We start from the raw sequence: 21,237 nt of genomic DNA on the forward strand, positions 1-21,237 counted from the left end.
ATATTGTGTTTCCCATTACATAAATAAAATATTTCCACCATAAATTAGTGCAGAAAAATTCACCAGAATGCAGGAAATTTGTTTAATGTTTAAAATTTTCATATAACTTAGCATTGAAGATTTCTTAAAAATAGTGTTAAAGTCTCGTCTCGATATCGTGAACCCAATCTTGTGTCTCATCTTATCTCATGGAGTAAGTGCCTCGTCACACCCCTACTATATGGTGTTTTCCCCGAGTTAGAGAGCCACAAGATGGTTGCAGGTATACAAACCAGGAACAACCCAATGGGGGTTTTGTGGCCATCTGTTCAAGACTCCTGGTTATGTGAAGGCCAGTGTAATCCGGCGCTCTGACATCCACTTCCAGCAAGACTGAGACAAAACACAAGAGATATTCAAAAGGTTACAGCAACAATCAGAATATATAGTTCAGTTAGACATATCATTTCCTCCCTCCTACTTGTGGATGTGGCAGTAAGCGATTCAAAGAGGCTGAGTAAGACTAATCTACTAAATCCCTTTTGTGCACAGCATGTAGTCCATTATCTTATTATAATTCATAACTGCAAGTGATTAATAATACAGATTAGTTTTTATTCTACACCACCTTTATCTGGCAAAATGCAGAATATCAGGATTACTGGTGGTTAACACTGCTACCTCACAACAAGCAATAAAATCAAAGCTACACAGGAGAGTCAACACCTCAATCGTTTCTGGAATTTGTGGCTTGATATTGCCTAACATTGTCTATGAAACAATTGCAATGTCCAGATGCGCACATGGACTCAAGGCTGTAATGTTAGTTGCCTGCTGACAAAGGTCACAAATAAATTTGGACTTGGAGGAAGTGCAACTTATTTTTTCCTTAATTTTGTTGACGTTAACGTTACATCTGTAAAGAATTGCTTAAAATATCACGACATTAAAGAGCCATTTTTGTTTAACAATGTCAAAACACCTTTAACAACTAACTGTGATCTAAGGAGTTAAAACAATATCAGACACATTTATCACGCTGCTCTGAGAAATAAGTTAATAATCTGTCTGCGTCACTCTGCAACTTAGCTAAACTTAGCTAGCTAGCTAGCCGCTAATATTTAACCTCAGTCGGACTCTGGTACTTAAGAAGTCGATGCATTCATACAAGCATTAAAAAGCACAACAAAAGGACATCAGGTAAACAGGTAAACTTACGGACGGGAAAGTCTTGCTGAAATACCCAACAACCTGCCGACCTGTCTGTAAGTCGCCATGTTTGTTATTGATACCTAAAAAGAACGGAAGAGGGCTGTGCTATTTGCGGAAGTGACGCACTATTATTGTACGCTACATAAAATCGTCCCTCGACATCTAGCTAGTTGCGTTGGACAAGCGCAATTTTGTTAAATCGCTGAACCAAGAAATTGCGTTAAAAAATGCCGTGTGGCAAAAACTTTAGGAGGAGAAGGGACTCGTCAGACGTGGAGGAGGATGAACAACTGAAGAAGTCAGGTAAAGTACTTAATTGAAACTGTACAACATGAACAAAGATACTAACTTGCTAACGTTAGATTAACGTTATGTCAGCTAATAAACGTTAGCTTAGCCAACAGCCCGATCAACGTTAAACACGACACCATAACGGATTTTGTCTATTTGGATTTAGTTGTATTTTTAGCTAATGCCATTTAATGTGTATGCGTATTTCTTGTTTTTTTTTTTTTTTTTTAGATCAAAATTAGAAGAGGCTAAAGAGCTTCAGAGTTTGCGGAAACGACAGACCGGAGTCAGGTAACTTGAATGTTAACGTTAGTGTTTCTCAAACGTTAAACACGTTTAAAATCTATAGTATATTATGAGAAACATTTTAGATATCAATTGATTATCATATTTCCCTTTTGTTTAGTGTGACCGCTCTGTTGGTAGGAGAGAAACTGCCACCAGAGGCTGAAATTGATGTAAGTGATCTTTTTGTCTTCGTAGTAATTTGGATTAACCAGATATGAGTGTTTAACTTACCGTTTGTTTAATGCTTCTCACAGAATGACCCTTTCAAATTGAAGACCGGAGGAGTTATTGACATGAAGAAAGTCAAAGACAGGAATAGGGACATGTAAGTAAATCTCTGAGCGCTTAAGTTATTTGCATGCAGTGTTATTAACACATTGTGTATGTACTAGTATGTCATTACATAACGAAAAATGTGTGTCATCACGTGTGACACTGATTTGACCCAAGATGACCTCTGTTTCACATGCAGGACAGAAGAAGAGACTGACCTCAACCTGGGCACCTCCTTTTCTGCTGAAACTAACAGACGAGACGAGGATGCGGACATGTATGTCTGCTTGTTTCACGCTGCAATAGTTATAGCATATAACACATGGATACTCACACACGGTGTTTCATAGAAATATTTTTCATGAATCTATCCTCGCAGGATGAAATACATTGAGACAGAGCTGAAGAAGAAGAAGGGGTTGGTGGAAGCAGAGGAACAGAAAGTTAAGGTGAAGAATGCAGAGGACCACCTGTATGAGCTGCCCGAGAGCATCCGTGTCAATTCTGCCAAGAAGACAGAGGAGATGTTGTCCAATCAGATGCTGAGTGGGATTCCCGAAGTTGACCTTGGCATTGAGTATGTATAAAATATTCTCAAAATGAGCCTGTGTTGATAATATTTTTTAGCGATTGAGTAGTTTTAAACTATTAAATTATGCGCCAACCTTCTTGATAATTAACAGGTTTATTTTCTTTTAAAAATAAGTCAAAATTCTCTCAGCTTCTTAAGTGTGAATATGTTCTGGGTTATTTAATCCTCTCTGACAGTAAACTGAATGTCTTGTGTATAGACCAAACAACCAATTGATTAATCGAGAATATAATCAAAAGATTAATCGACAATGGTAATAGTCTTTCATTGGCAGCCCTATTGTCTTTTTTAAATCTGTGAGAAACGCATTCTGCATTGAGACTAGCTGACAGAAAAGGTGCAAGTGTGTTACTGACTGTGTTGGGGTAGTTACTCAAAAAAGGTAATGGATTACACATTAGTAGTACTTTACTAGATTACTCACTGCTGAAAGTAACTAGTGACACTACTGGTTACATTACTTTTGGATTACTGCATAACATCACCTGCGATGCACAATAACTGCCAAATAACAAGTTACACCTCATATATGCCCAGATCAACACAAATCCTTACCTTACAGTTCAAAAACGTGTAATGGTAATTTGAACTGTGCAGTTAACAGACCAAAGCCACACAACAAACTTACTGTAGCTCACTTGCTGAACTATGGCTTTAAAGTAGATTATTCCCTCTTACTGGACCTGCTTATCAAAGAAGTGGTTATACCTGATGATTCTGTCAAATCTTTTGTCAGACAACCTGTTCCTCATCGGAGTCAGAACAAGACTGCCCAGGCTATAGAGCCTCACCACAGGTGTGCTAGAGGGTATCGATGTACTTTCATGAAACTAAAACAATACATCGGTCCCTCGAAAGATTTCTTTAGCAGCTCTGCCATTTCTGCATCCTCATGAATTGCCGCTCAAAAGTGAGGTCAGAAAAGTGTCATGCATAAAAAGGGACGTTTGATTTATTTTTCTCTCCTCCCGTTTCGCGGATAGTTCAAGAACCAGTACGCAAGTAACGCAACGATTTTGTTATTAGTAACTGTAATGTGATTACTGAAGTTATCAACGGTAATGCGTTACATTACTGCGTTACAGACAAAAGTAATTTGATTACAGTAACGCTTTACCCCCAACACTGGTTACTGATTGCCCGTTTCTGTGATTCTCTTTCCCCAGTGCAAAGATAAAGAACATTATCTTCACAGAGGAGGCAAAAGCCAAGCTTCTGGCAGAACAGAGGAACAAGAAAAAAGACAACGGCACATCATTTGTACCCACCAACATTGCTGTCAACTACGTCCAACACAACCGCTGTGAGTTCTGCCAGTCTGTGAACATTGGGGTTGAAATAGTGAGAGGATACCAGAAGGTAATGAGAGGTGAAACGGTTGGTTAAATATGTGTATTCGCCTTTTCTTTTCCCCAGTCTATCACGAGGATGTGAATGCACCACAGAGGCACCACAGACACAGAGAAGAGCCCAAAGCAAGGCCACTCCGTGTGGGAGACACTGAGAAACCAGGTCCAGAAAGTAAGACTCCACACAGCCACACACCGCTCCTTATTGTATAGCAGTTCGGTAACACTAGACTGTAGGAATCTGTTATAATCTGTTTGAGCACACCGTAACAGGGAAACGTGAAACTGTGCTTTTTCCTATGAACTGGTTTGTACAAATAAAACATATAATCTGATTCATACGTTCTTCTTGTTACTCCACAGCGTCGTCACCACCCAACTACCGCAAACGTCCAAACAACGAAAAGGCCACGGATGACTACCATTATGAGAAGTTCAAGAAGATGAATAGACGATATTGACCTGGGTGTTTATTTTTTATTTTTACAGAATACTTAAGTGGATGGCACCAAATTAAGTGAAGCCTCCAAATGAGTCATGAAAATAAGAGGACTCCCAAGATAGTAGTGTACTTTGTATAGATTGTAAATAGCTCCCAGTAGTATACTGTACATTCGCTTGTTATGTAAAAGGGGAACTCTATATCCCTGAAGAAATTGTGTGGCTCAGGACTGTCTGATAATCAAGGAATTGGTCCAATAAGACCAGAAGCTGTAAAGGCATAAAGGAATAACATGAGACGTGTTGGACTGAGTGGTACACCTGCTCTGGTTTGTGAGGGATGTTTTTTTTAAGCCCAATGCTATGTCTTGACTTTTTTGTTGTAGAGTTGTTTTTAGGACTCGATTAAAAGACAAACACAAAAACGTCCACAAGCGTTGAGTTGTTCTTTAATGTGACCAGTGCTCAGAGTAAGAAAAAATGAAACATTATAAAATCAGAAGGTACAAAATAAATGTGAGAACTAACATTGGATACATAAGCCAACATAAAAATATAAAATATGTACTGGTATTTAAATGCTGCAAATATGCACTAAAATTCATAAGTTGTCTGCATTTATTTATACTTCCTTCAGTATTGTATATACAGTATGAGCCAGTCTATGCATTTTAATATTAATTTTGAAAAGTTACTAAAACTGAGGGGAATGTTACATCTGATACATTTGACAGTCCATCAGTCTTTTGATTCTGGTTCTTCAGGTATATTTTGTTTGGTACAGTTTCTTTATTTTACTTATTTCTAGTAATACCGCTATACAAAAGATATCAAATACAAAAGAAATTGACCAGAACACATTACAGTGGCAGACATAATCAGACACTAGTTCACGATGTGTAACGGAAACTAAATGAGCCAAACCAAACTAAGCACAAGTGTTAAAATCAGTGTCCTCATGGTTTCTCTATAGAGGATGTCCCGTGTCCGTTAAGGTGGTGTTGGAGGTTTGTCTCCTGTGAAGAAGGCCCCTCCACGTCCTCTCGCTCTCCCTGGGTAGAGCTGCAGCTACTGCCAGGGGAGGCCCAGCTGTCTCGTCGGCGGTAGGCCTCACACAGTGGCAGATCAGTGCTGTCCCACTGACTGTAGCTTTGCGGAGCGGAAACCAGTAGGAGGCAAAGAATCAGCGCAGCACAGAAAGAGAGGAGCAGACGAGAGCGGCAGGTCAGAATAAGCACATTCATACACAGACGTGCACATGAGGGCACACATACAATGGAAGCATGGAGGTTATGTAGAAGCACTGGAAACTGGATCCATGCATAACACTGTTTAGTTTAGTTTTAGTCTACAACTGTAATCAGAGGTGAGGCTTGTTAACTGTTTGTTTTTAAGTTCAGCAAAAAGGTGTGATTAGTTGCTGAAGGAGGAGAAAGCAGAGCGAGTGCTGCGAGGTAAAGGAAGGCCCACACCCAGCTTGCTCCAACAGGACCGATACTTACTCACAGACAAAACAAACAAGACAAACTACTACAGTGTTTTGTCTCTACTTTATTTCTTAATCATTCTGGATCTACTGGAACAGCTGGCACAAACTTGTACACATGTAAAACCACATCACGTGTGCTAGAAAGACATGTGCAGGGTTACAGCTTGAGTCACGTGTGTTCGTAAGGACGGAATCAGTTAAAAAATAACCTAATTGCTTTGACAGAAAACGTCTACTTGAGAAACTCTTGAGTAGCTTCTGATTTGACCTCGAATAAAGAACAAACAGTTGTCCTGATTTGACAGTGTATACCAAACATTCATCCATAGTTCATCCTTAAAATCTACCATATTAGGTCATCACCATTACATTTATGAGTTAAACATTACACATAAATAATCTTAAATGAATTACATATTTTAAAATCTATATTATTTTATAGTTTTAGTTCTTTCAAAGTGTAATTCTTCTAAAGGGAGTTGACTTTCCTCACAAAGCTCTGTGTTGCTACACCCAGAAGCCTTTCACAACCATCCATAGATAAAACACTAAGTGTTTTAGATGCATGGATTTTAATGAACTCTGATCATAACTTTGAATTAAAACATGTTAGTTGTAAATGAACCAGGAGGAAAGGCCTTGTTATTTACGTACCACTAAAACATGCTCCTGTGTGCCCTGACAGTATTTGTTAAAACCCTTCTCAAGCCTTTTGGGACGCTGCAGACCAGGAAACTGAAAGTCTGATCACCATTTAGAAATAAACCCAGCTGTCCTGAATTATATGAATCCTTGTCTCAACAAAAAATAACAACAATTCTGGATGTCAAACAGCATCGAACGGCCAAAAACACACGTTAAACTGTCGCAGTTCAAGAGCTGGAACATTGATGCTTCCTATATTCAGTTGCATACCCCTTTAATGCTGAAGTCCTCTCTAAATTACGACACGTCATAGAGCAGGAAAACAAATAAAAATGTAAAAGTGACATGAGCTGTATCACAACAACCCTCTGCAATGATTTGTGTTGATGAATGGTGCCGTTTGGATGTGACGAAGAGATAATTCAACCCGAAAAAGTTTCATGTTTAGGTGTTGGGTCTCTGCAGAGAATGGTAAAAGTGAGACGACGGTACACTGTGCTGGTCATGGGACAACAGTGGGACAGTGGGATGGGGGCACGTATGAGCCTACTTGTACCTGGAGGAGTAATATTCTTCCTCTAGCTCATACAGGTCGATGGCGATCTCATCACGGAGCGAGGTGAGCTTCTTGTCACACTCGTCCTGCAGCAAGCGGAGCTGCTGGTTTTGGAGGGTGATGGCGTCGTTCACAGAGGGAAAGTCGTTCAGTATCAGGAACTGCTTCAGATCGGACACCAGCTTCATCAGGGACTCACCAGCTCGTACCTGATACAACAACACAGAAGAGGGGTTTGAAAATCAATCACTATGTTTTTTTCTGTATGTGGACTGCTAAATCCTACAGGTCCATAAACAGTCACAGTGATTGTGATGCATTTCACTTTATATTCAAGCTCTGAACCCCACAGTCCAACCAGTTGGTCAGCAAGTACAAATGAATACTGCGCAGTCACACTTAACTCAAACCAAGATAACTTCATTTTATAATCTAGTGGAGGACTGGGGTGAAATGTTGGCTGTGAGGAATGTGGTTCTTTCTTCTGAATGTATTTACTTCAGAAAGTAGCAAGACAGTAGAATCAGTGTATGCCTACACGTTTACTGTGATTTCTTTAAAGTAACGTGATAATGTAAAATTCCACTCAAGGCTAAGTTACGCTGGTTTGAGAGCAGCCTGTCCTCCTCCTCCTCCTCTCATCTTCCCCTCTCCTAACTAAATACACTTCAACACTTCAGCTCACACCTCAGTATGTTGTATGTTCTGGACAACTGTGCTTACACTTACAATGTTGGCTGCTCTTACGTGCATCTCATAATGGTCCTGCTCTGCTTGAGTTGCTCGGCCACCTGTGTCTCATCCTCTATCTGGAGAAAGCAAACAGTGTGAGAATAATACATGCTTTATACTCGTATGTTTGGAGGGCAAAGTTGAGAGAGAGAAAGAGAGAGGAAAGGACAGGAAATTATGCCAACAAGTCCTGTATTTAACTAGTTCCATCTTATCTAACCAGTAAGAAGCATTTACGTTATGCTGTAATATTACTTGACTTTCCTGCTTTCCCACAGAAGTAACAAACATAACACATGGGAAGGAGCCGCGAAAGTGGTAGAACAACTGAGAAACGACGAGAGGGCGGTCTATCTAACGTACCTTTGCTGTTTTGATAATTTCTGTGAAATTGTCCAGGATGGACCTGATGTCATCTTTCAGTCTCTTGTTGTAGTTCTGCAGCAGCGTCTCTTTGCTTTGAGGGAGCACTCTCTGAGTAGCCATCGTGCTCAGGAAAAGGACAACACAGGGTGCGTTACCTGTTCACACTGAGTTAAAACACAGAAGTCTATTCAGCTGATGAGGTTTACCAAAGCAGAAGAATACGTTATGTCACGAGCGTGCAAATGAGTTAACTTAGCTAACAATGAAACCGCGCGTGATTTTCATAACAGAAAAGGGAAGCCAAAAACGTGCACCTATGTGTTTTCATATCTGTACTACTGCATAAGTATATATTATTACAGATTCTCTAGTGATTATCACTTACTTTGTCTTACCGCATACTTCGTAAACAACGTTACTGTATAAACGATATCCACTAATGCCTTTGCGCTTCTTCTTCTTCTTCTTCTTGTTTAATGGCGGATAACATCCGGTGTGTCTGGATATTACCGCCCTCCAGCGGAGTGTCCACACTGCAAAACGGTGAGGCACATAAAGGTCGTGTTTATATTTAGTATGGTTTTATCCTTATCCTCTTTAATACCTTTTTGTGAGATATATAGAAATCATATATAGAAGTCATTTTTAGATATAGTTACAATTTTTATCTCATTGTAGCATAAACCAAAGCACAAACTACTTAAATAGTATGAAACGTATTATCAGTTTAAGTTCTCATTATGTAAGAAAATGCCCTGTTAATGCCTTATATTACAATATTTGATCATTATTCTTGATTGCATTAACATATAAGCAGCTTTGAAGTGTGTAGTCGGTTGAAATGAAGCTATTAACAACTGAATAAACATGCTTTATTATGTATGTAAAATCTAAATCTCATCGCAAAGCGTTGTAAATATCTTTCAGAAACACGTAGTGGAGTGAAAAGTAGTGGCAAAGTTAATGGAAAAGTTCCTCAAACTGTAAAATAGGGGAGACCAGGTATGGTTGTAACATGGGGAGAGTTGTAACACCAATTCCAGATAAGATAGGAGTTAAGTGATCATACCAGTATTTACCTACTTCCTCCGCAATCAGGCATTCCAGTGCGCAAGAGAAAGTCCCGGTACGCCAAAGAGTAAAATATAGAAATGCTTGTTCTGTGTACCGATGAGTACCGGCCCACTTCAAGCACTGACTGTGACTCTGATTAAGAATATACACACATTGACACAGACACACACCTCTTTTAGTTAGACCTAATTAGGTACATTTTAGTAGTATTTATTGTTAAGTAAGTTTATTCTATAAGCTAGATACATTTACATACAAATACATGTGCGTGAGTCATCAGACATAATCTGTTACAGTGAGAGAGAAACGTTCTTTTATTTCACTGTAATTGTTTTTGAAGCATATCATATAGTGTGACATCCATTTTTGCTTCTTTTGTCTTTGTTAAACTTACCACAGCGTGTGTTACAACTTACCCCGGTAGTGGGGTAGGTTGTAACCAGGGAACACATTGCATTTGACATCAACTCACGAGGTCTGTGATATTCTTGTAGATGATTAAATTGGTGCCATTTGTAGTGAACAAATGTGGGTACTTTTTATAAAAGTTTGAGAACTCTAGCTACAAAATTCAGTGAGTTAGCAAAAAGTGTTACAACCATACCCGGTCTCCCCTACAGTACTTCCACAACAATATTTCAGTGATGCTAAATAACTGCAAATGGTGCAAAATTAGATTTAAATTTATTTAATAGTTTTTTTTATGACTTACAACAGAGTTTTCAAAGGCAGAGTGTGCAGCATAAGTATTTCGAGTGCTTTTTTGTCCAACATCATCAGTCCTCCAAAGAATTTCTATACAACACTGGTGGAAATACATTTTACAGCTGTGTTACAATCAAAACACATTCTTAGGGAATCTTGACTCTGTGTCAGTGACTAAGTGCAACCTTCATTTATACAAGTTGGGTGAGAAAAGTGAGCATTTATTTATATATATAATATATATATATATATATATATATAAAAAACAAGAACAGAAAGATGAGGATTTTACATTGCAACAGAGGAATACATGAATTAAACTTTGGATTGCAACAGGTTGGATCCCCATTCTTAAAAGTGCCATGGTGGGAACCACAAAGTGTTCCATGACAAGCACGACGACAATAAAATATTCCCTAATGGCGATGGAAATAAACTCAAAAGGAATGTCATCAGTCAGTCAACATTCAAGATCTCACTTTCAAGATAGTACGATTACAATCCCTGACTGGAACTGCGAAGCATAAGTGTTGTAGACATTTGTGTGACTGCAGGAAGGCATTATTTTAAAAGTTGCAGTTAAGGTTTTCACTTTAGTTATTTGTAAGTGTGAGTCACAGTTAGTACACATTTGGAGTTCATAGAGATGTCTACGATATAGGTGCATTACAGAGCTGAATGAACATCTTGATGCATCAGAGTGCAGACACCAAAAGGAAAATTGTACATGATTGTACACAAGTATTTGGTGGTTAATGTAAGTGCACCAAAATGATGTTAATGCAGCAGTTTCTTTTTAGGAGGGTACAAAAGGCAAAAGTGATTTATGCTGTTTGATGTGGTACTGTAGCAGAGGACTACAGCGAGAGTGTAAGGCTTCTGAGATATCTTGTGAAGTATGGAGAAACAGAAAAGTGTCTCTTCTACATTTATATAACATAGGAACTATTATAATGTATTTTCTATGCCTAACATTTATATATGGTTCGTACGTTGCGTTGGAACAAACACTGATATTCTATTTTCATCAGACAGGACAGTGGCCACAAATATAATACACATGACAAAAATGCAAACATTTTCAGAACCAAACAGTTACATTTCATATCAACAAATGTTATCTTTGAAATGTCAATGCATCATTATCCAGCATCAGCTTCAAAACAAACTGTCAAGCATAAAGGACCCAAAACTTTTGACTTTGATTATGTAACTGTAAGGCCGTTTACAAATTTTGGATACAGATAAATTCCTCTGAAACATCTCGTCACAAAAATCACGCAAAAGTGTTGAGAGATTGAGGATGTGTTTCACTTGCTCCTTGTTCTATACAGTGTTTTTTCCTCTTCCACGCTTCTGTGAAGTTATGATCTTGTGATTCAAGCTGAATCTGCCCTTTTTGAGAACTAATACAATGGAGGGATGAGGCGTTATCAGATCATATTTTCACAGCAAAGCTCAAATATACAGAAAACTAAACTGCCACAGCTGCAGACCACCTACAAACTCCCTCAGCGTGTGGTATTGTAGTGCTGACACAAAAAGAAACTGAGGTAGGCAAGAAAACAATCAAATGCTTGACCACCATATTGTCTTTGTGTAGATGTACGTACCAAAAAGATTAACGACGATTCAAAAGGATGTGACAATAAAAAGCGACTAGCAGTAGGAGAATGTTGTCAGTGTTCTTACTCTAATGGATTCATTCAAGTGTAAAGATGATGCGCTATCAGAACTAATTGGAGCCAGTTAAGAATGAGATCCATGCAGGCCTGCAGTCCAGCTGCGGCGCTGGTGACAGCATGCAGTATGCCTGTTATAGTTTGCATAATTTAGTGTGCGTTCAGGGCTTTTCTTGCGGTGCCTTGAGGTGAAAGGGTGCAGAGACGAAAGGGTCTACAGCGCTCACTTCTGGGGTCCAGGAGTGAAGAGGTCCAACAGGGACTGATGCCACAGAGGCTTGCTGGTCACATTAGACACTACTCTGTGAGATGCTACTGGCTGCTGGGGCACGGGTCCCTCAAAGTGTCGGGAATATTTGGCCAGAGCTTGGGGACGGAACGGTTGTTGGGCAACTTGACCCAACGCACCTTGGTCGGAGGTTACAGCATGAACCCCAGCTGCGTGAGGAAATGAGGTCTTGGGCTGAGCTCCTGCAGCCTCCTTCCTTTTTCCAAAGGGAGCCTGAGAGAATACATCGAGCTGCTGCTGAGCTGAAAGGAGAGCATGCGGAAATGGAGCATTTGCAAACACGTCGCCCACGTCTTCTTGCCCAATCCGAAAAGGGGCTTTTGCGAAAACATCCACAGCAACTTCTGCCCCCTTCGCTGGCTCATGTACATGCTGATGTACATACTGGGAATGATTGTGAGCAAAGGTGCTTGGAGTAAGTTGATGGAAGGTAGTAGATGGTTGTGTTGGTGCTGCGCTGGAGTGTGGTGATGAGTGGAGGGCTAACTGAGGTCCTTGTTCTTCTTCATCCTCAGAGTCCAGCAGCAGAGGTCTGGAGCCGCTGCAGTCATGGGCATCTACATGACTCTCAATGGCTCCCTCATCCTGCTGCTCTACCGTATGAGCTTCCTTTTCCTCATCTTCGTCGCTGGAGTGCACACACCCCTCGTTTGTTTGAGGATCTCCCATTGGAGGTTCAGACTCTTGTCCCTCAGCAAGCACAGAGTAGCCATTACTCTCCCCTTGCATATCTGTGTTAGAGAGCAGAGATAGAGGAAACCATATCAGAGGCAAACAAAAACATTTGACAGTATAAATATTGTAACATGAAACTTTACCATCTGAGGTCCAGGCGCCCATTTATCTACCAGACCATCAAACCTCAGTCACAAACATGACATACTATATGATCGATGGATCATCTGTAACCACTGAAGAATCAACGATAACGACCCAACAGTGAGAAACCAGCACAAGACTTACAACAATACAGACACATTCTACTCTGAACAAGTCACATAATACAGACAGATGACTAGCCAGCTCTACCGTTACAACATCAAATAACCTTGTTTCCACAAATTAGTTTCAGCAGAGCTGCAGCATCCTCAACCTCCAAAAACAGTGCCTCGTGTTAGGGGAAACAGTCACAGCAGTTATGCTTTTAGTAAGAATTAATTGTGTAGAGGGAGCTCAGAAGGAGTCAGTAGGTCTGTGGAAACAAGGACAAAGAGCCTTCACAGAAAAATTAGAGGTAATTAGGTATAGACAGGTTTGCACAGATGAGCACAGACAGATCAGTCTTACCTCAGCAGAGTAGACAGCAGCTGTTAACTGGCAGTTCTTGGGGAGATGTTAGTTGCAGCCATTAGAGGAAAACAGCAGTGTTTGTTTTGTTTTACATCTTGGGTAATGTCCTTCATCACGTATCTGTTTTAAACTATCCACAGCCCATTTCACATTGTTGCACTCCAGAGTTAATCAAACTGAACAATGGCCTACAGATCATCAGAGACTGCTCACGTAATCATGTGAAACAACAGCTATCAATTCCTCATTATACAGTTTAGTCTATTTGTGGTACAAGCCCTTTATCAAGGTCCCTGGCCTGGAATCACACCAGCAGTGAACAGTAACATGATTTTAAAACACATGTCTACCAACATCCAGGAACTACTGAGACATAACAGGGTGAGACAAAAGGAATAGACAGGGAAACCCAGAAAACACTGGAATAGTCCTTTAAAGCTTGTAAGGACAACTGTACAGACAGACAAGTGTCTGCTGATGCTTGCACCAAGTGGTGCAAATGTATTTCTATAGTGTAAGGCAATCGCTAAATAATACTGAAATTTGAGCAGATACCATCAAGTCACATCAGAGTGTCTGTAATCTAATTTTGTTCCCAGAAGGAAAAAACTCTGCTAATTAAAACAATGAAAACGGAAGAGCCAATCTTCAGACTGTCAATAAAGTCAGATGGCTCTTTTGCCCTTCCGAGTAAAAATCAAATAATATGACCCATTCACATTAATGACTTTTATTCAGTGTCTCTCTTTTTGAACCTTAATTCATAAAAATAGAAGTACACACTCCACAATAGTCCTGCTTTGACATATGGACATTTGCCGAATCATGTCAAACATTTTGATGTAATCAAAGTCATTTTTATACTTGCCACCATATCAACCCAACAACAAGTACACTGGTTTCACATGGCAACACAGGTAAAACTCTACGGCCAAGGCTATAACTCTACAGGATACAGCACTGTAGTGTCTGATAAGAACATGAAGCATTATTGTAGGATTGCATAGATTAGCCACAAAAATGCAAATGACTTAACTGAACTATGAGATGTAAAGAAAAAAGCATATTTTTATAACCATGCTAATTCTTACAGTATTGTTGATGTTTATGACCTTTACAATATGTCATAGTGGAGGGAGGAGGAGAAGAAGTGTACCGTTTATTGTTTTCTGTATACATATCTAAGGTGACATTTATAAAAAGAGACTAATGCCTATACGCAATCCACCTTCCTTGGTTAGAGAAAAGCCTGAATGAAAGGTAATACTTGGTGGGATTTTGAGATCAAAGATGTAATGCAAAGTCAGTTGTGTTTTTCAAGTCACAAAAGCCTTTCTTATGATCATCAGCCTAATGAAATAACAGCTATCATAGGTGAGAGGTGCTACAGAGATATCAGGAAATAAATTCCGTCATTAGCTCTGTTTTGCTGCCTGTTAAATACAAATCTATCTCAGTCAACTTACAAGTACCAGTATTATGTAAAGAAAAAAAAAATACTACCAAATCAGGTAAGTCATAAGCACTTTGTTTCATTAATTGATGACGACGCCTAAAAACAAAAGCACGAGCTGAATGCTTGACGTGAATGGAGAGAAAAGACAGAGGGACTTTGGACAGAGGAAAGGGTGAACATCTTTGCACTCTTAAATACAGCTTCATATGTAAATATTTTTTAAATCTATATATCATTATACATTTTACATATTTCATAATGGTTGCAGTTTATACATTCATTCTAAAGCATTATCAATAAATTGCCACATGTAATCATACCATGATAGATGAAATGCCTTAAAATATTACACACACACACGTACACACACAACAAAATCTACTTTTACCAGTGCTAATGAGAAAATAAATGTATAGTGATTTTATGTACATATAAAGGAGTTTTCTCTCCATTTCTCCGGATGCTGAGATGAAGTCACATTGGCCAAGTGACCTCTACATATCTGGTAAGAAAAGGTTGGCTAGATAAGACAGGGAGTACGTCAATGGGAGAGGGAGGTTTTCATTTAAAGCTTATTTGTTAGCACAAAACCTACACAAAATAACACAATGAAATCTACATTGTACCTCCCTCTCTATAACAGTGGTATGCTGCTAAAAATCTGCTCATCTTCACTGACCCTGAAAGCAGACAGACACACGCCAAACACAGCAAAATAATAAAGACTGTCCTTTTAGCTTTGGCATGGCTACAGGTCAAATTATTTGATTCCCTTTCGTTTCCGCTGTGCTTATCTTGACAATGAGTCAAATACATGACCCTACACAGAAACACATGTAATTATAAAATGCACACATAATATTAATGGTCTTATAAAGTGTTGTAGATAATGCTGCCAGTGAAAGCATCCTGCCATGGTAATGGAGCTGAATTAATCACCCATGTTAACACTGACTTCACCAGATTCAGGATTTAGACATCACCACAAGCGAATGATTTACAGGTGTAGTTTTAGGAGGAATAACACCCTGCGTAAGACAAAAAAAAAGTTTTCTTCTTTACAAACTGGTTCAATCAGTGCAAACAGCTCTCAGGGGTTTCCTCCAGGGTGCGTCTTTGTTTGGTCAATAGTTTAGTTCAAAGTGTTCACAGGAAACATTATCCTGGAGGTCAAAAGCATTTTGACTCCTCACACTTTAGTCAGACCCCTGACACAAATGAGCATGCCTGAAGGTGGCGTGTTTAAATAAAGCTTCAACCCTGAACAAGTACACAGAGTGAACACGATGCAGCTGTGATCAAGCAGAAACGTGCGTACGATGGAAGGCGACCACCATGGCAGTGCACTCAATGAGGGATATTAATGCAAGTATGAGGAAAGCATGAGGAAGACCATGACGTAGCCGGGACAGAAGCAGACGATATGCTCAGCCATTAATGAAAAGGTTTTTACCAGCGTGGGAATGTCAACGGCCAGCAGATTTATATGAAACCAGCTTATCAGGCAACTAGAGATGGAGTTGAGGCCAAGGAGGCACATAAAAAGAAAGATTCCACTGCACCAATCTATGCTGGCTCCTCCATTTAACTTCAAAAAGGTGCTACATTAAGTGCCTCTGCTTCCCCATCTCTATCCCCCAACCCTCCCTTCCCTTTGTTAGGATTGCACACTGCCCCTTCGACCTCTCCCACCCCCTCTAGAGGTCGATGAGCTGATCCACCAGCAGAAGGGAGCGGGCCAAGTTGGGGATGTTGGACTCTGAACTGCCACTGTTGCTGCGCGAGTGACCACCTGAAACGTGGCAGAAAGAGAGAGAGACAGAGAAAGAGATGGACATGGAAGAGCCGAGGGAGATCGTGAAAAAAAAAAACAGGCAAAAAAGAATAAGTAACAGCAACAGAGATTGTATGGAGAAATTAAGAGCGAGAATTTGATGGAGATTAAGGGAAAATGATGGTACAGCAGAGAGATGCATGAACGGGGGCAGAAAGAGAAAGAGAAACAGGCAGAGAGTGAGCTGGGATAATCTTTATACAGCTGCATCATTACAGGGGAAGAGTAAGGGAATGTAACTTTAACATGAGGAGATTTTCAAGATAAACTACAAAGAGCCAAACACCTGCAAGGCGAAGATAACTGGCTGTGTAACATTAGAAACAAAAGAGGGAAAGATGTCTAATGTGAGAGCTTGATGGGATAAAAAGCCTTAATGTGACAAGCACACCCATACAAAACTACTCACATCAGTAGTCACAGGAAACAGCTGGTAACTGAATTAGGGGCTAAGTCATTCATCTTTTTGGCTCATATTCTGGGCTTCAGCAGGTGTGAGTGCTCATCTCGGGATTCTGTTAACCTTACCTTGATTTGAGTTTTTGGAGATGAGCACAGGAATAGGGTCAAACTCGTCGTCATTGCCCTTCTCCCCACACGACATGAGGAAAGCAGAGTCTGCGGTGAAGGAAGAGGAAGTGAAGGAATGATGGAGGGGGGGAAAAAGTTAACTCAGCGAAAGAAAAGAGCAAAAAGAAAGGAGGATGCAAGTAGATTAAAAATAGATGGAGTCAGGGCAGTCACAGTATTTAAAAGCCATGCATTTTAGGTGGCTTTTGGCTCATCTACAAATGAGTCAAGGGTCTGTGAAGCGGTCATTCAGTGCATCTAATTCAATTTCTATATCACGTGTCAATTTTGTTTTCTGTTTGAACTGGCCCTCCTGTTTTTGGAAGGATCTGTAGTCTGTGATGGTTTCATGGGCCGAGACACCCAGCAGACATGAAGCCAGCTGAGGGGTGCTGCAAAGGGGGAGGTCTTACCAGAAGCAGTCTGGCCAGGCGGCAGCTCCTCCAGACAGGATCCAGAGCCGGAGCCCGGAGGAGCAGAGGAGCAGGTGGAGGAGGAAGAGGAAGGGAGACCAGAAACAGACTGGCTTCCATGAGGAGAAGTATGAGATAACAGATCGCAACCCAGCAGAGAGTCCTCTCCAGTGAGAGAGTCTGAGACAAGATGAAGCAAAGCCAGAGGGACAAGGGGTTACAGATTGTTAGCTTAAGGAGCTGAGGAAAATGCATTTGGTTAATAAGACAGTTCACTGTTTTATCTCTGGAAGCATACAATCATCAGCTTCAAAAGGAAACTCTTGGTGGAAATTGCATTTAAAACGTACACCAAAGTTAGGGACAGGAGCTACAATACCAAAACCTACACGTTTCATAATATTACAGAACGATGTAGACTGTGGGTGGATTTTAGGCAAAATAAGCATCGATGATGAAAAATGTGTTACGTTTTCTCATTGAATAGGCTGCTTCACACCCTAGAATACCTCAGGGTCATGGTACACCTCACTGCTCTACACTACAGCAACTGTTCCAGTTACTAAAGTTAGCTGCCAGAAAGAGCAACAGGCCGAAATGATGTAGCTGTTTTGTCAGTGATAAATCTGTTTGATGAATGCAGTTGTAAAATCCCTCAAAAAAATAAATAAATAAATAACTCCGGTCAAGATAATATCAAAAGGTGACAACGGGATCATGACCACAGCTAGAAACAATTATTCCTTGTTGAAAGAGCTGCAAAGAACGAGGGTAAGATTTCCTATTCTGTGGTCCAGGATGCTAACCTGGCATGCTGGCAGGGATGAGCTCTGGCTGGCCTGAATGTCGCTGGGCCTGGGGGCTTCCAAACCAGGAATCAGTGAATCCACGCACACATCTGCCTTCGCTACATGGAGAAGAGCAAGTGGGAAAAGGGGTAATACAAAGAGATCAGTATTAGCAAAAATTGCCTTAGTAGGGATAACATTGATGAAGACCTTCTTTACTCTTTCCCCCAGTGGGCCTTTCTGACTTCATGATGATGTGAGTGAAAGAGGAGAAGGAAGGCAAGGAAGACACATGCAGAGCAGACGGGGAATTTTAGGGCAAGGCAGGGGACAAAAACAGAGCTAGTACCATTGGTGGAGCTCTCTGCAGAACTACTGAAGGGGTCAGCCAGGGTTAAGAGGTCGGGAGCAGCAGAGAATTTTCAGGGGACTTCAGTCCCTCAATCAGCTTCTCTGTGAGCAAGCCAGGGAGTGACGATGGAGAGAGGTAATGGACAGATGGGCAAGAGAGAAAAACAGGCGATGAGGGAGGATTTCGCATACAAATCCAAATAAGGAACAGAAAAATTGAAGTGAGAGGAAATATTAAATCCGGACAAAATAAACAAGCATAATTACAGTTTGGTAAAATTTATAATATGGTAGATATCAAGTTGCTGAAATTTGTTTTGGGACAAAATATTTTTAGGAAAACACATGAAAAGATGATTACTGCACTGTGCGAACATTTCAAGGTAATTTTACATAAAAATGACACCAACATCAGGTGACTTGCAACGTCAATGAAACCATAATAAAATCCTAAAATTATTGTATGATTTGTTAGTTTCTTTAGTTCTGCCCACCACAACCACACACTCCAAAACCAGTAAGATGAGTAATACATCACATTTAAAAGGACAAAACTCTGCATTATCCTTTACCAGTAGAATTATATTAAATAGTTACTGCAGAAAACATTGAGAATTATTCAAGCTCTTGAAGTACAAACTACAACACCAAACATTTTACCATATAAAACGAGCCACAGCAATCACTGAGTTTCTTCACAGTGCTCATAGATTGCCCCAATGTCACTGTCCACATGTCAACCCTCTTACAATGCAGACAAATCTTTGTTAAGTTGGCTTTACCAGAAGCTTTACCATTTAAAACGTTATTTTCTTTCAATGATGCACCTTTATTATTATAAAAAGTACTGGTTTGATTAAGCTAAAATACAGTCCATGCATGAAACAATAAACTACTAACTCTTCACTGCAGCTCATACTTACTGGAAACTGTTATGGGGCAAAATGGGGTCTTAGACAAGGAATGTGTTGGCTAGAAAATGGCACAGCAGATGTGACCTTTTGCCTCCTTCACTATAGGAGAGAGGCCAAAGCTGATGAGAAGCTTTTTATAAATCCCAGAAAGTCAATACAGAACATATGTAATATTAAAAATGATACACAGTACGCTGTAACAAGGATGCTGCTCAGCGGGGGCTCTCTGCTCTATCAGCAGAAGTCTGACTGTGTTTGCTTGTGTGCATCCTATTTGACTGAGCGATTCAGAGAGACTGAAAGAGACAGCTTAGGGTGGGTGGAGAAGATTAACCACACCCTGATTATGTAATAGCCTCAACATTTTTATCCTTTCATTCCAGGCAACTACACAAAGGAGGTTGCACAGCTAAGCGTGCACTTCCAAAAGAGCTAAAGGCTAAACTGAGGTAAACATAAAGGGCTGGGTCATCACTTTAACAAGGCAACATGCTTAACTTTCTCTTGTTCTTAGTGCCACTAGTAAGCAGGCTCCTCCAGCAGTAAGGCAATCCAATTAACAAAAGGAGAATTTGTCCTTCGCGTTGCCAGGCAACAGCGAAAGCACAGATCTGCAAATGAGATGCGATCTAGCTGTAGCTATGGTCTCTATTCATGGAAGCTGACAAGGACCCACTGTGAGGCTGCCTGCTATGTCAACAAGATAAGACGTGTACAAATCCAAACCACAAAACTAGCACTCATAAACTAACACCTGGGACGTGTGATATCCAGGAAACTACTTCAGTAAATAAAAAAAAGTGACTCATAAGCTCTTTAAATCTATTTGTTCAAGAACCTAAGGTCCGACAGAATCAAAGACACATCTCGTTCTATGTCATGTTGTGACAAGAAAATTACCTGTGGTGTCAGAGAGGGAGACGGTATTAAAAGGGTCTTGGGCAGTCAACAACGCTGAACCTGCACTCATGACGTCTGCAGATCTTTCATCTTAACATTGCACAGTAAATAAAGATGGAAGACAACAAATGAAGGAACATGACAGCAGGAATAACAGAATAAGAGAGTAGGTGAGAGTTGGGGATAGAGAAGACATAAGCTAACTTTTATGACAACTCTAGACATTGGTCAAGACAGCAACACATACAGTTCCAGCTAAACGGTTGAATTTCACCTCTCTCAATATGGAATTGTTGCATGTAGATATTAAGAGAAATGTCCATTTGATGGCTGATATATTGCTCAAAGAGAAGCATCCTGGGATATAATGTATGCAAAGCAATGAGACATCATACTGAGAAGAATTAGGCAAGGCCTTACCTGGGAAAGCATTGAGCCCTGGAATGAGATTTTCACTGGAGCCTGTGACCTTCTCTCCTGGTGCAGCAGCTGCGCAGATACAATCATTTTTAGATCCCACAACTATTTACCAATGCTGCACATGTAAGTATGCTGTGAGCAAGTTGAACTTACTATCAGATAGCTTTGCAAAGTCTTTGTTAAGCAGCTCCTCTGCTGTTAGCTTGGAGAAGTTATCATCCCCAAAGGGGTTCCAGCTGGGCTGAGTGTTGGTGCAGTAAGGGCAGCTTGGGCATCACCATCACCTGGATGATACACACTTTGCTGGGACGAGCAGGGGGAGCCAGAAGGAGTGGTGC

At 40.3% G+C, this 21,237-nt stretch overlaps 2 protein-coding genes and 1 pseudogene across 2 annotated transcripts; 1 reads left to right on the plus strand and 2 right to left on the minus strand.

Moving 5' to 3' along the window:
- Nucleotides 1–1,403: 1,403 nt before the first annotated feature.
- Nucleotides 1,404–4,854, plus strand: LOC119888094 (telomere length and silencing protein 1 homolog). Its single transcript, XM_038698529.1, is given in 10 exon segments — nt 1,404–1,479; nt 1,482–1,494; nt 1,714–1,773; nt 1,889–1,940; nt 2,025–2,095; nt 2,243–2,320; nt 2,423–2,620; nt 3,802–3,938; nt 4,052–4,156; nt 4,348–4,854. Coding segments are annotated over 10 exon segments (873 nt in total). The 5' UTR covers nt 1,404–1,418; the 3' UTR covers nt 4,446–4,854.
- A 1,966-nt stretch (nt 4,855–6,820) lies between these two features.
- On the minus strand, nt 6,821–8,715 carry LOC119888095 (mediator of RNA polymerase II transcription subunit 22-like). Its single transcript, XM_038698530.1, is given in 5 exon segments — nt 6,821–7,324; nt 7,845–7,903; nt 7,906–7,924; nt 8,211–8,377; nt 8,599–8,715. Coding segments are annotated over 4 exon segments (420 nt in total). The 5' UTR covers nt 8,334–8,377; nt 8,599–8,715; the 3' UTR covers nt 6,821–7,105.
- Nucleotides 8,716–10,235: 1,520 nt separating this feature from the next.
- Nucleotides 10,236–21,232, minus strand: LOC119888096 (annotated as a pseudogene).
- Between the last annotated feature and the right edge of the window lie 5 nt (nt 21,233–21,237).

This window comes from Micropterus salmoides, unplaced genomic scaffold (genome assembly GCF_014851395.1).
Source record: "Micropterus salmoides isolate LMB-PRFRI ecotype aquatic unplaced genomic scaffold, ASM1485139v1 Ms_hic_scaffold_481, whole genome shotgun sequence".
Taxonomy (NCBI): domain Eukaryota; kingdom Metazoa; phylum Chordata; class Actinopteri; order Centrarchiformes; family Centrarchidae; genus Micropterus; species Micropterus salmoides.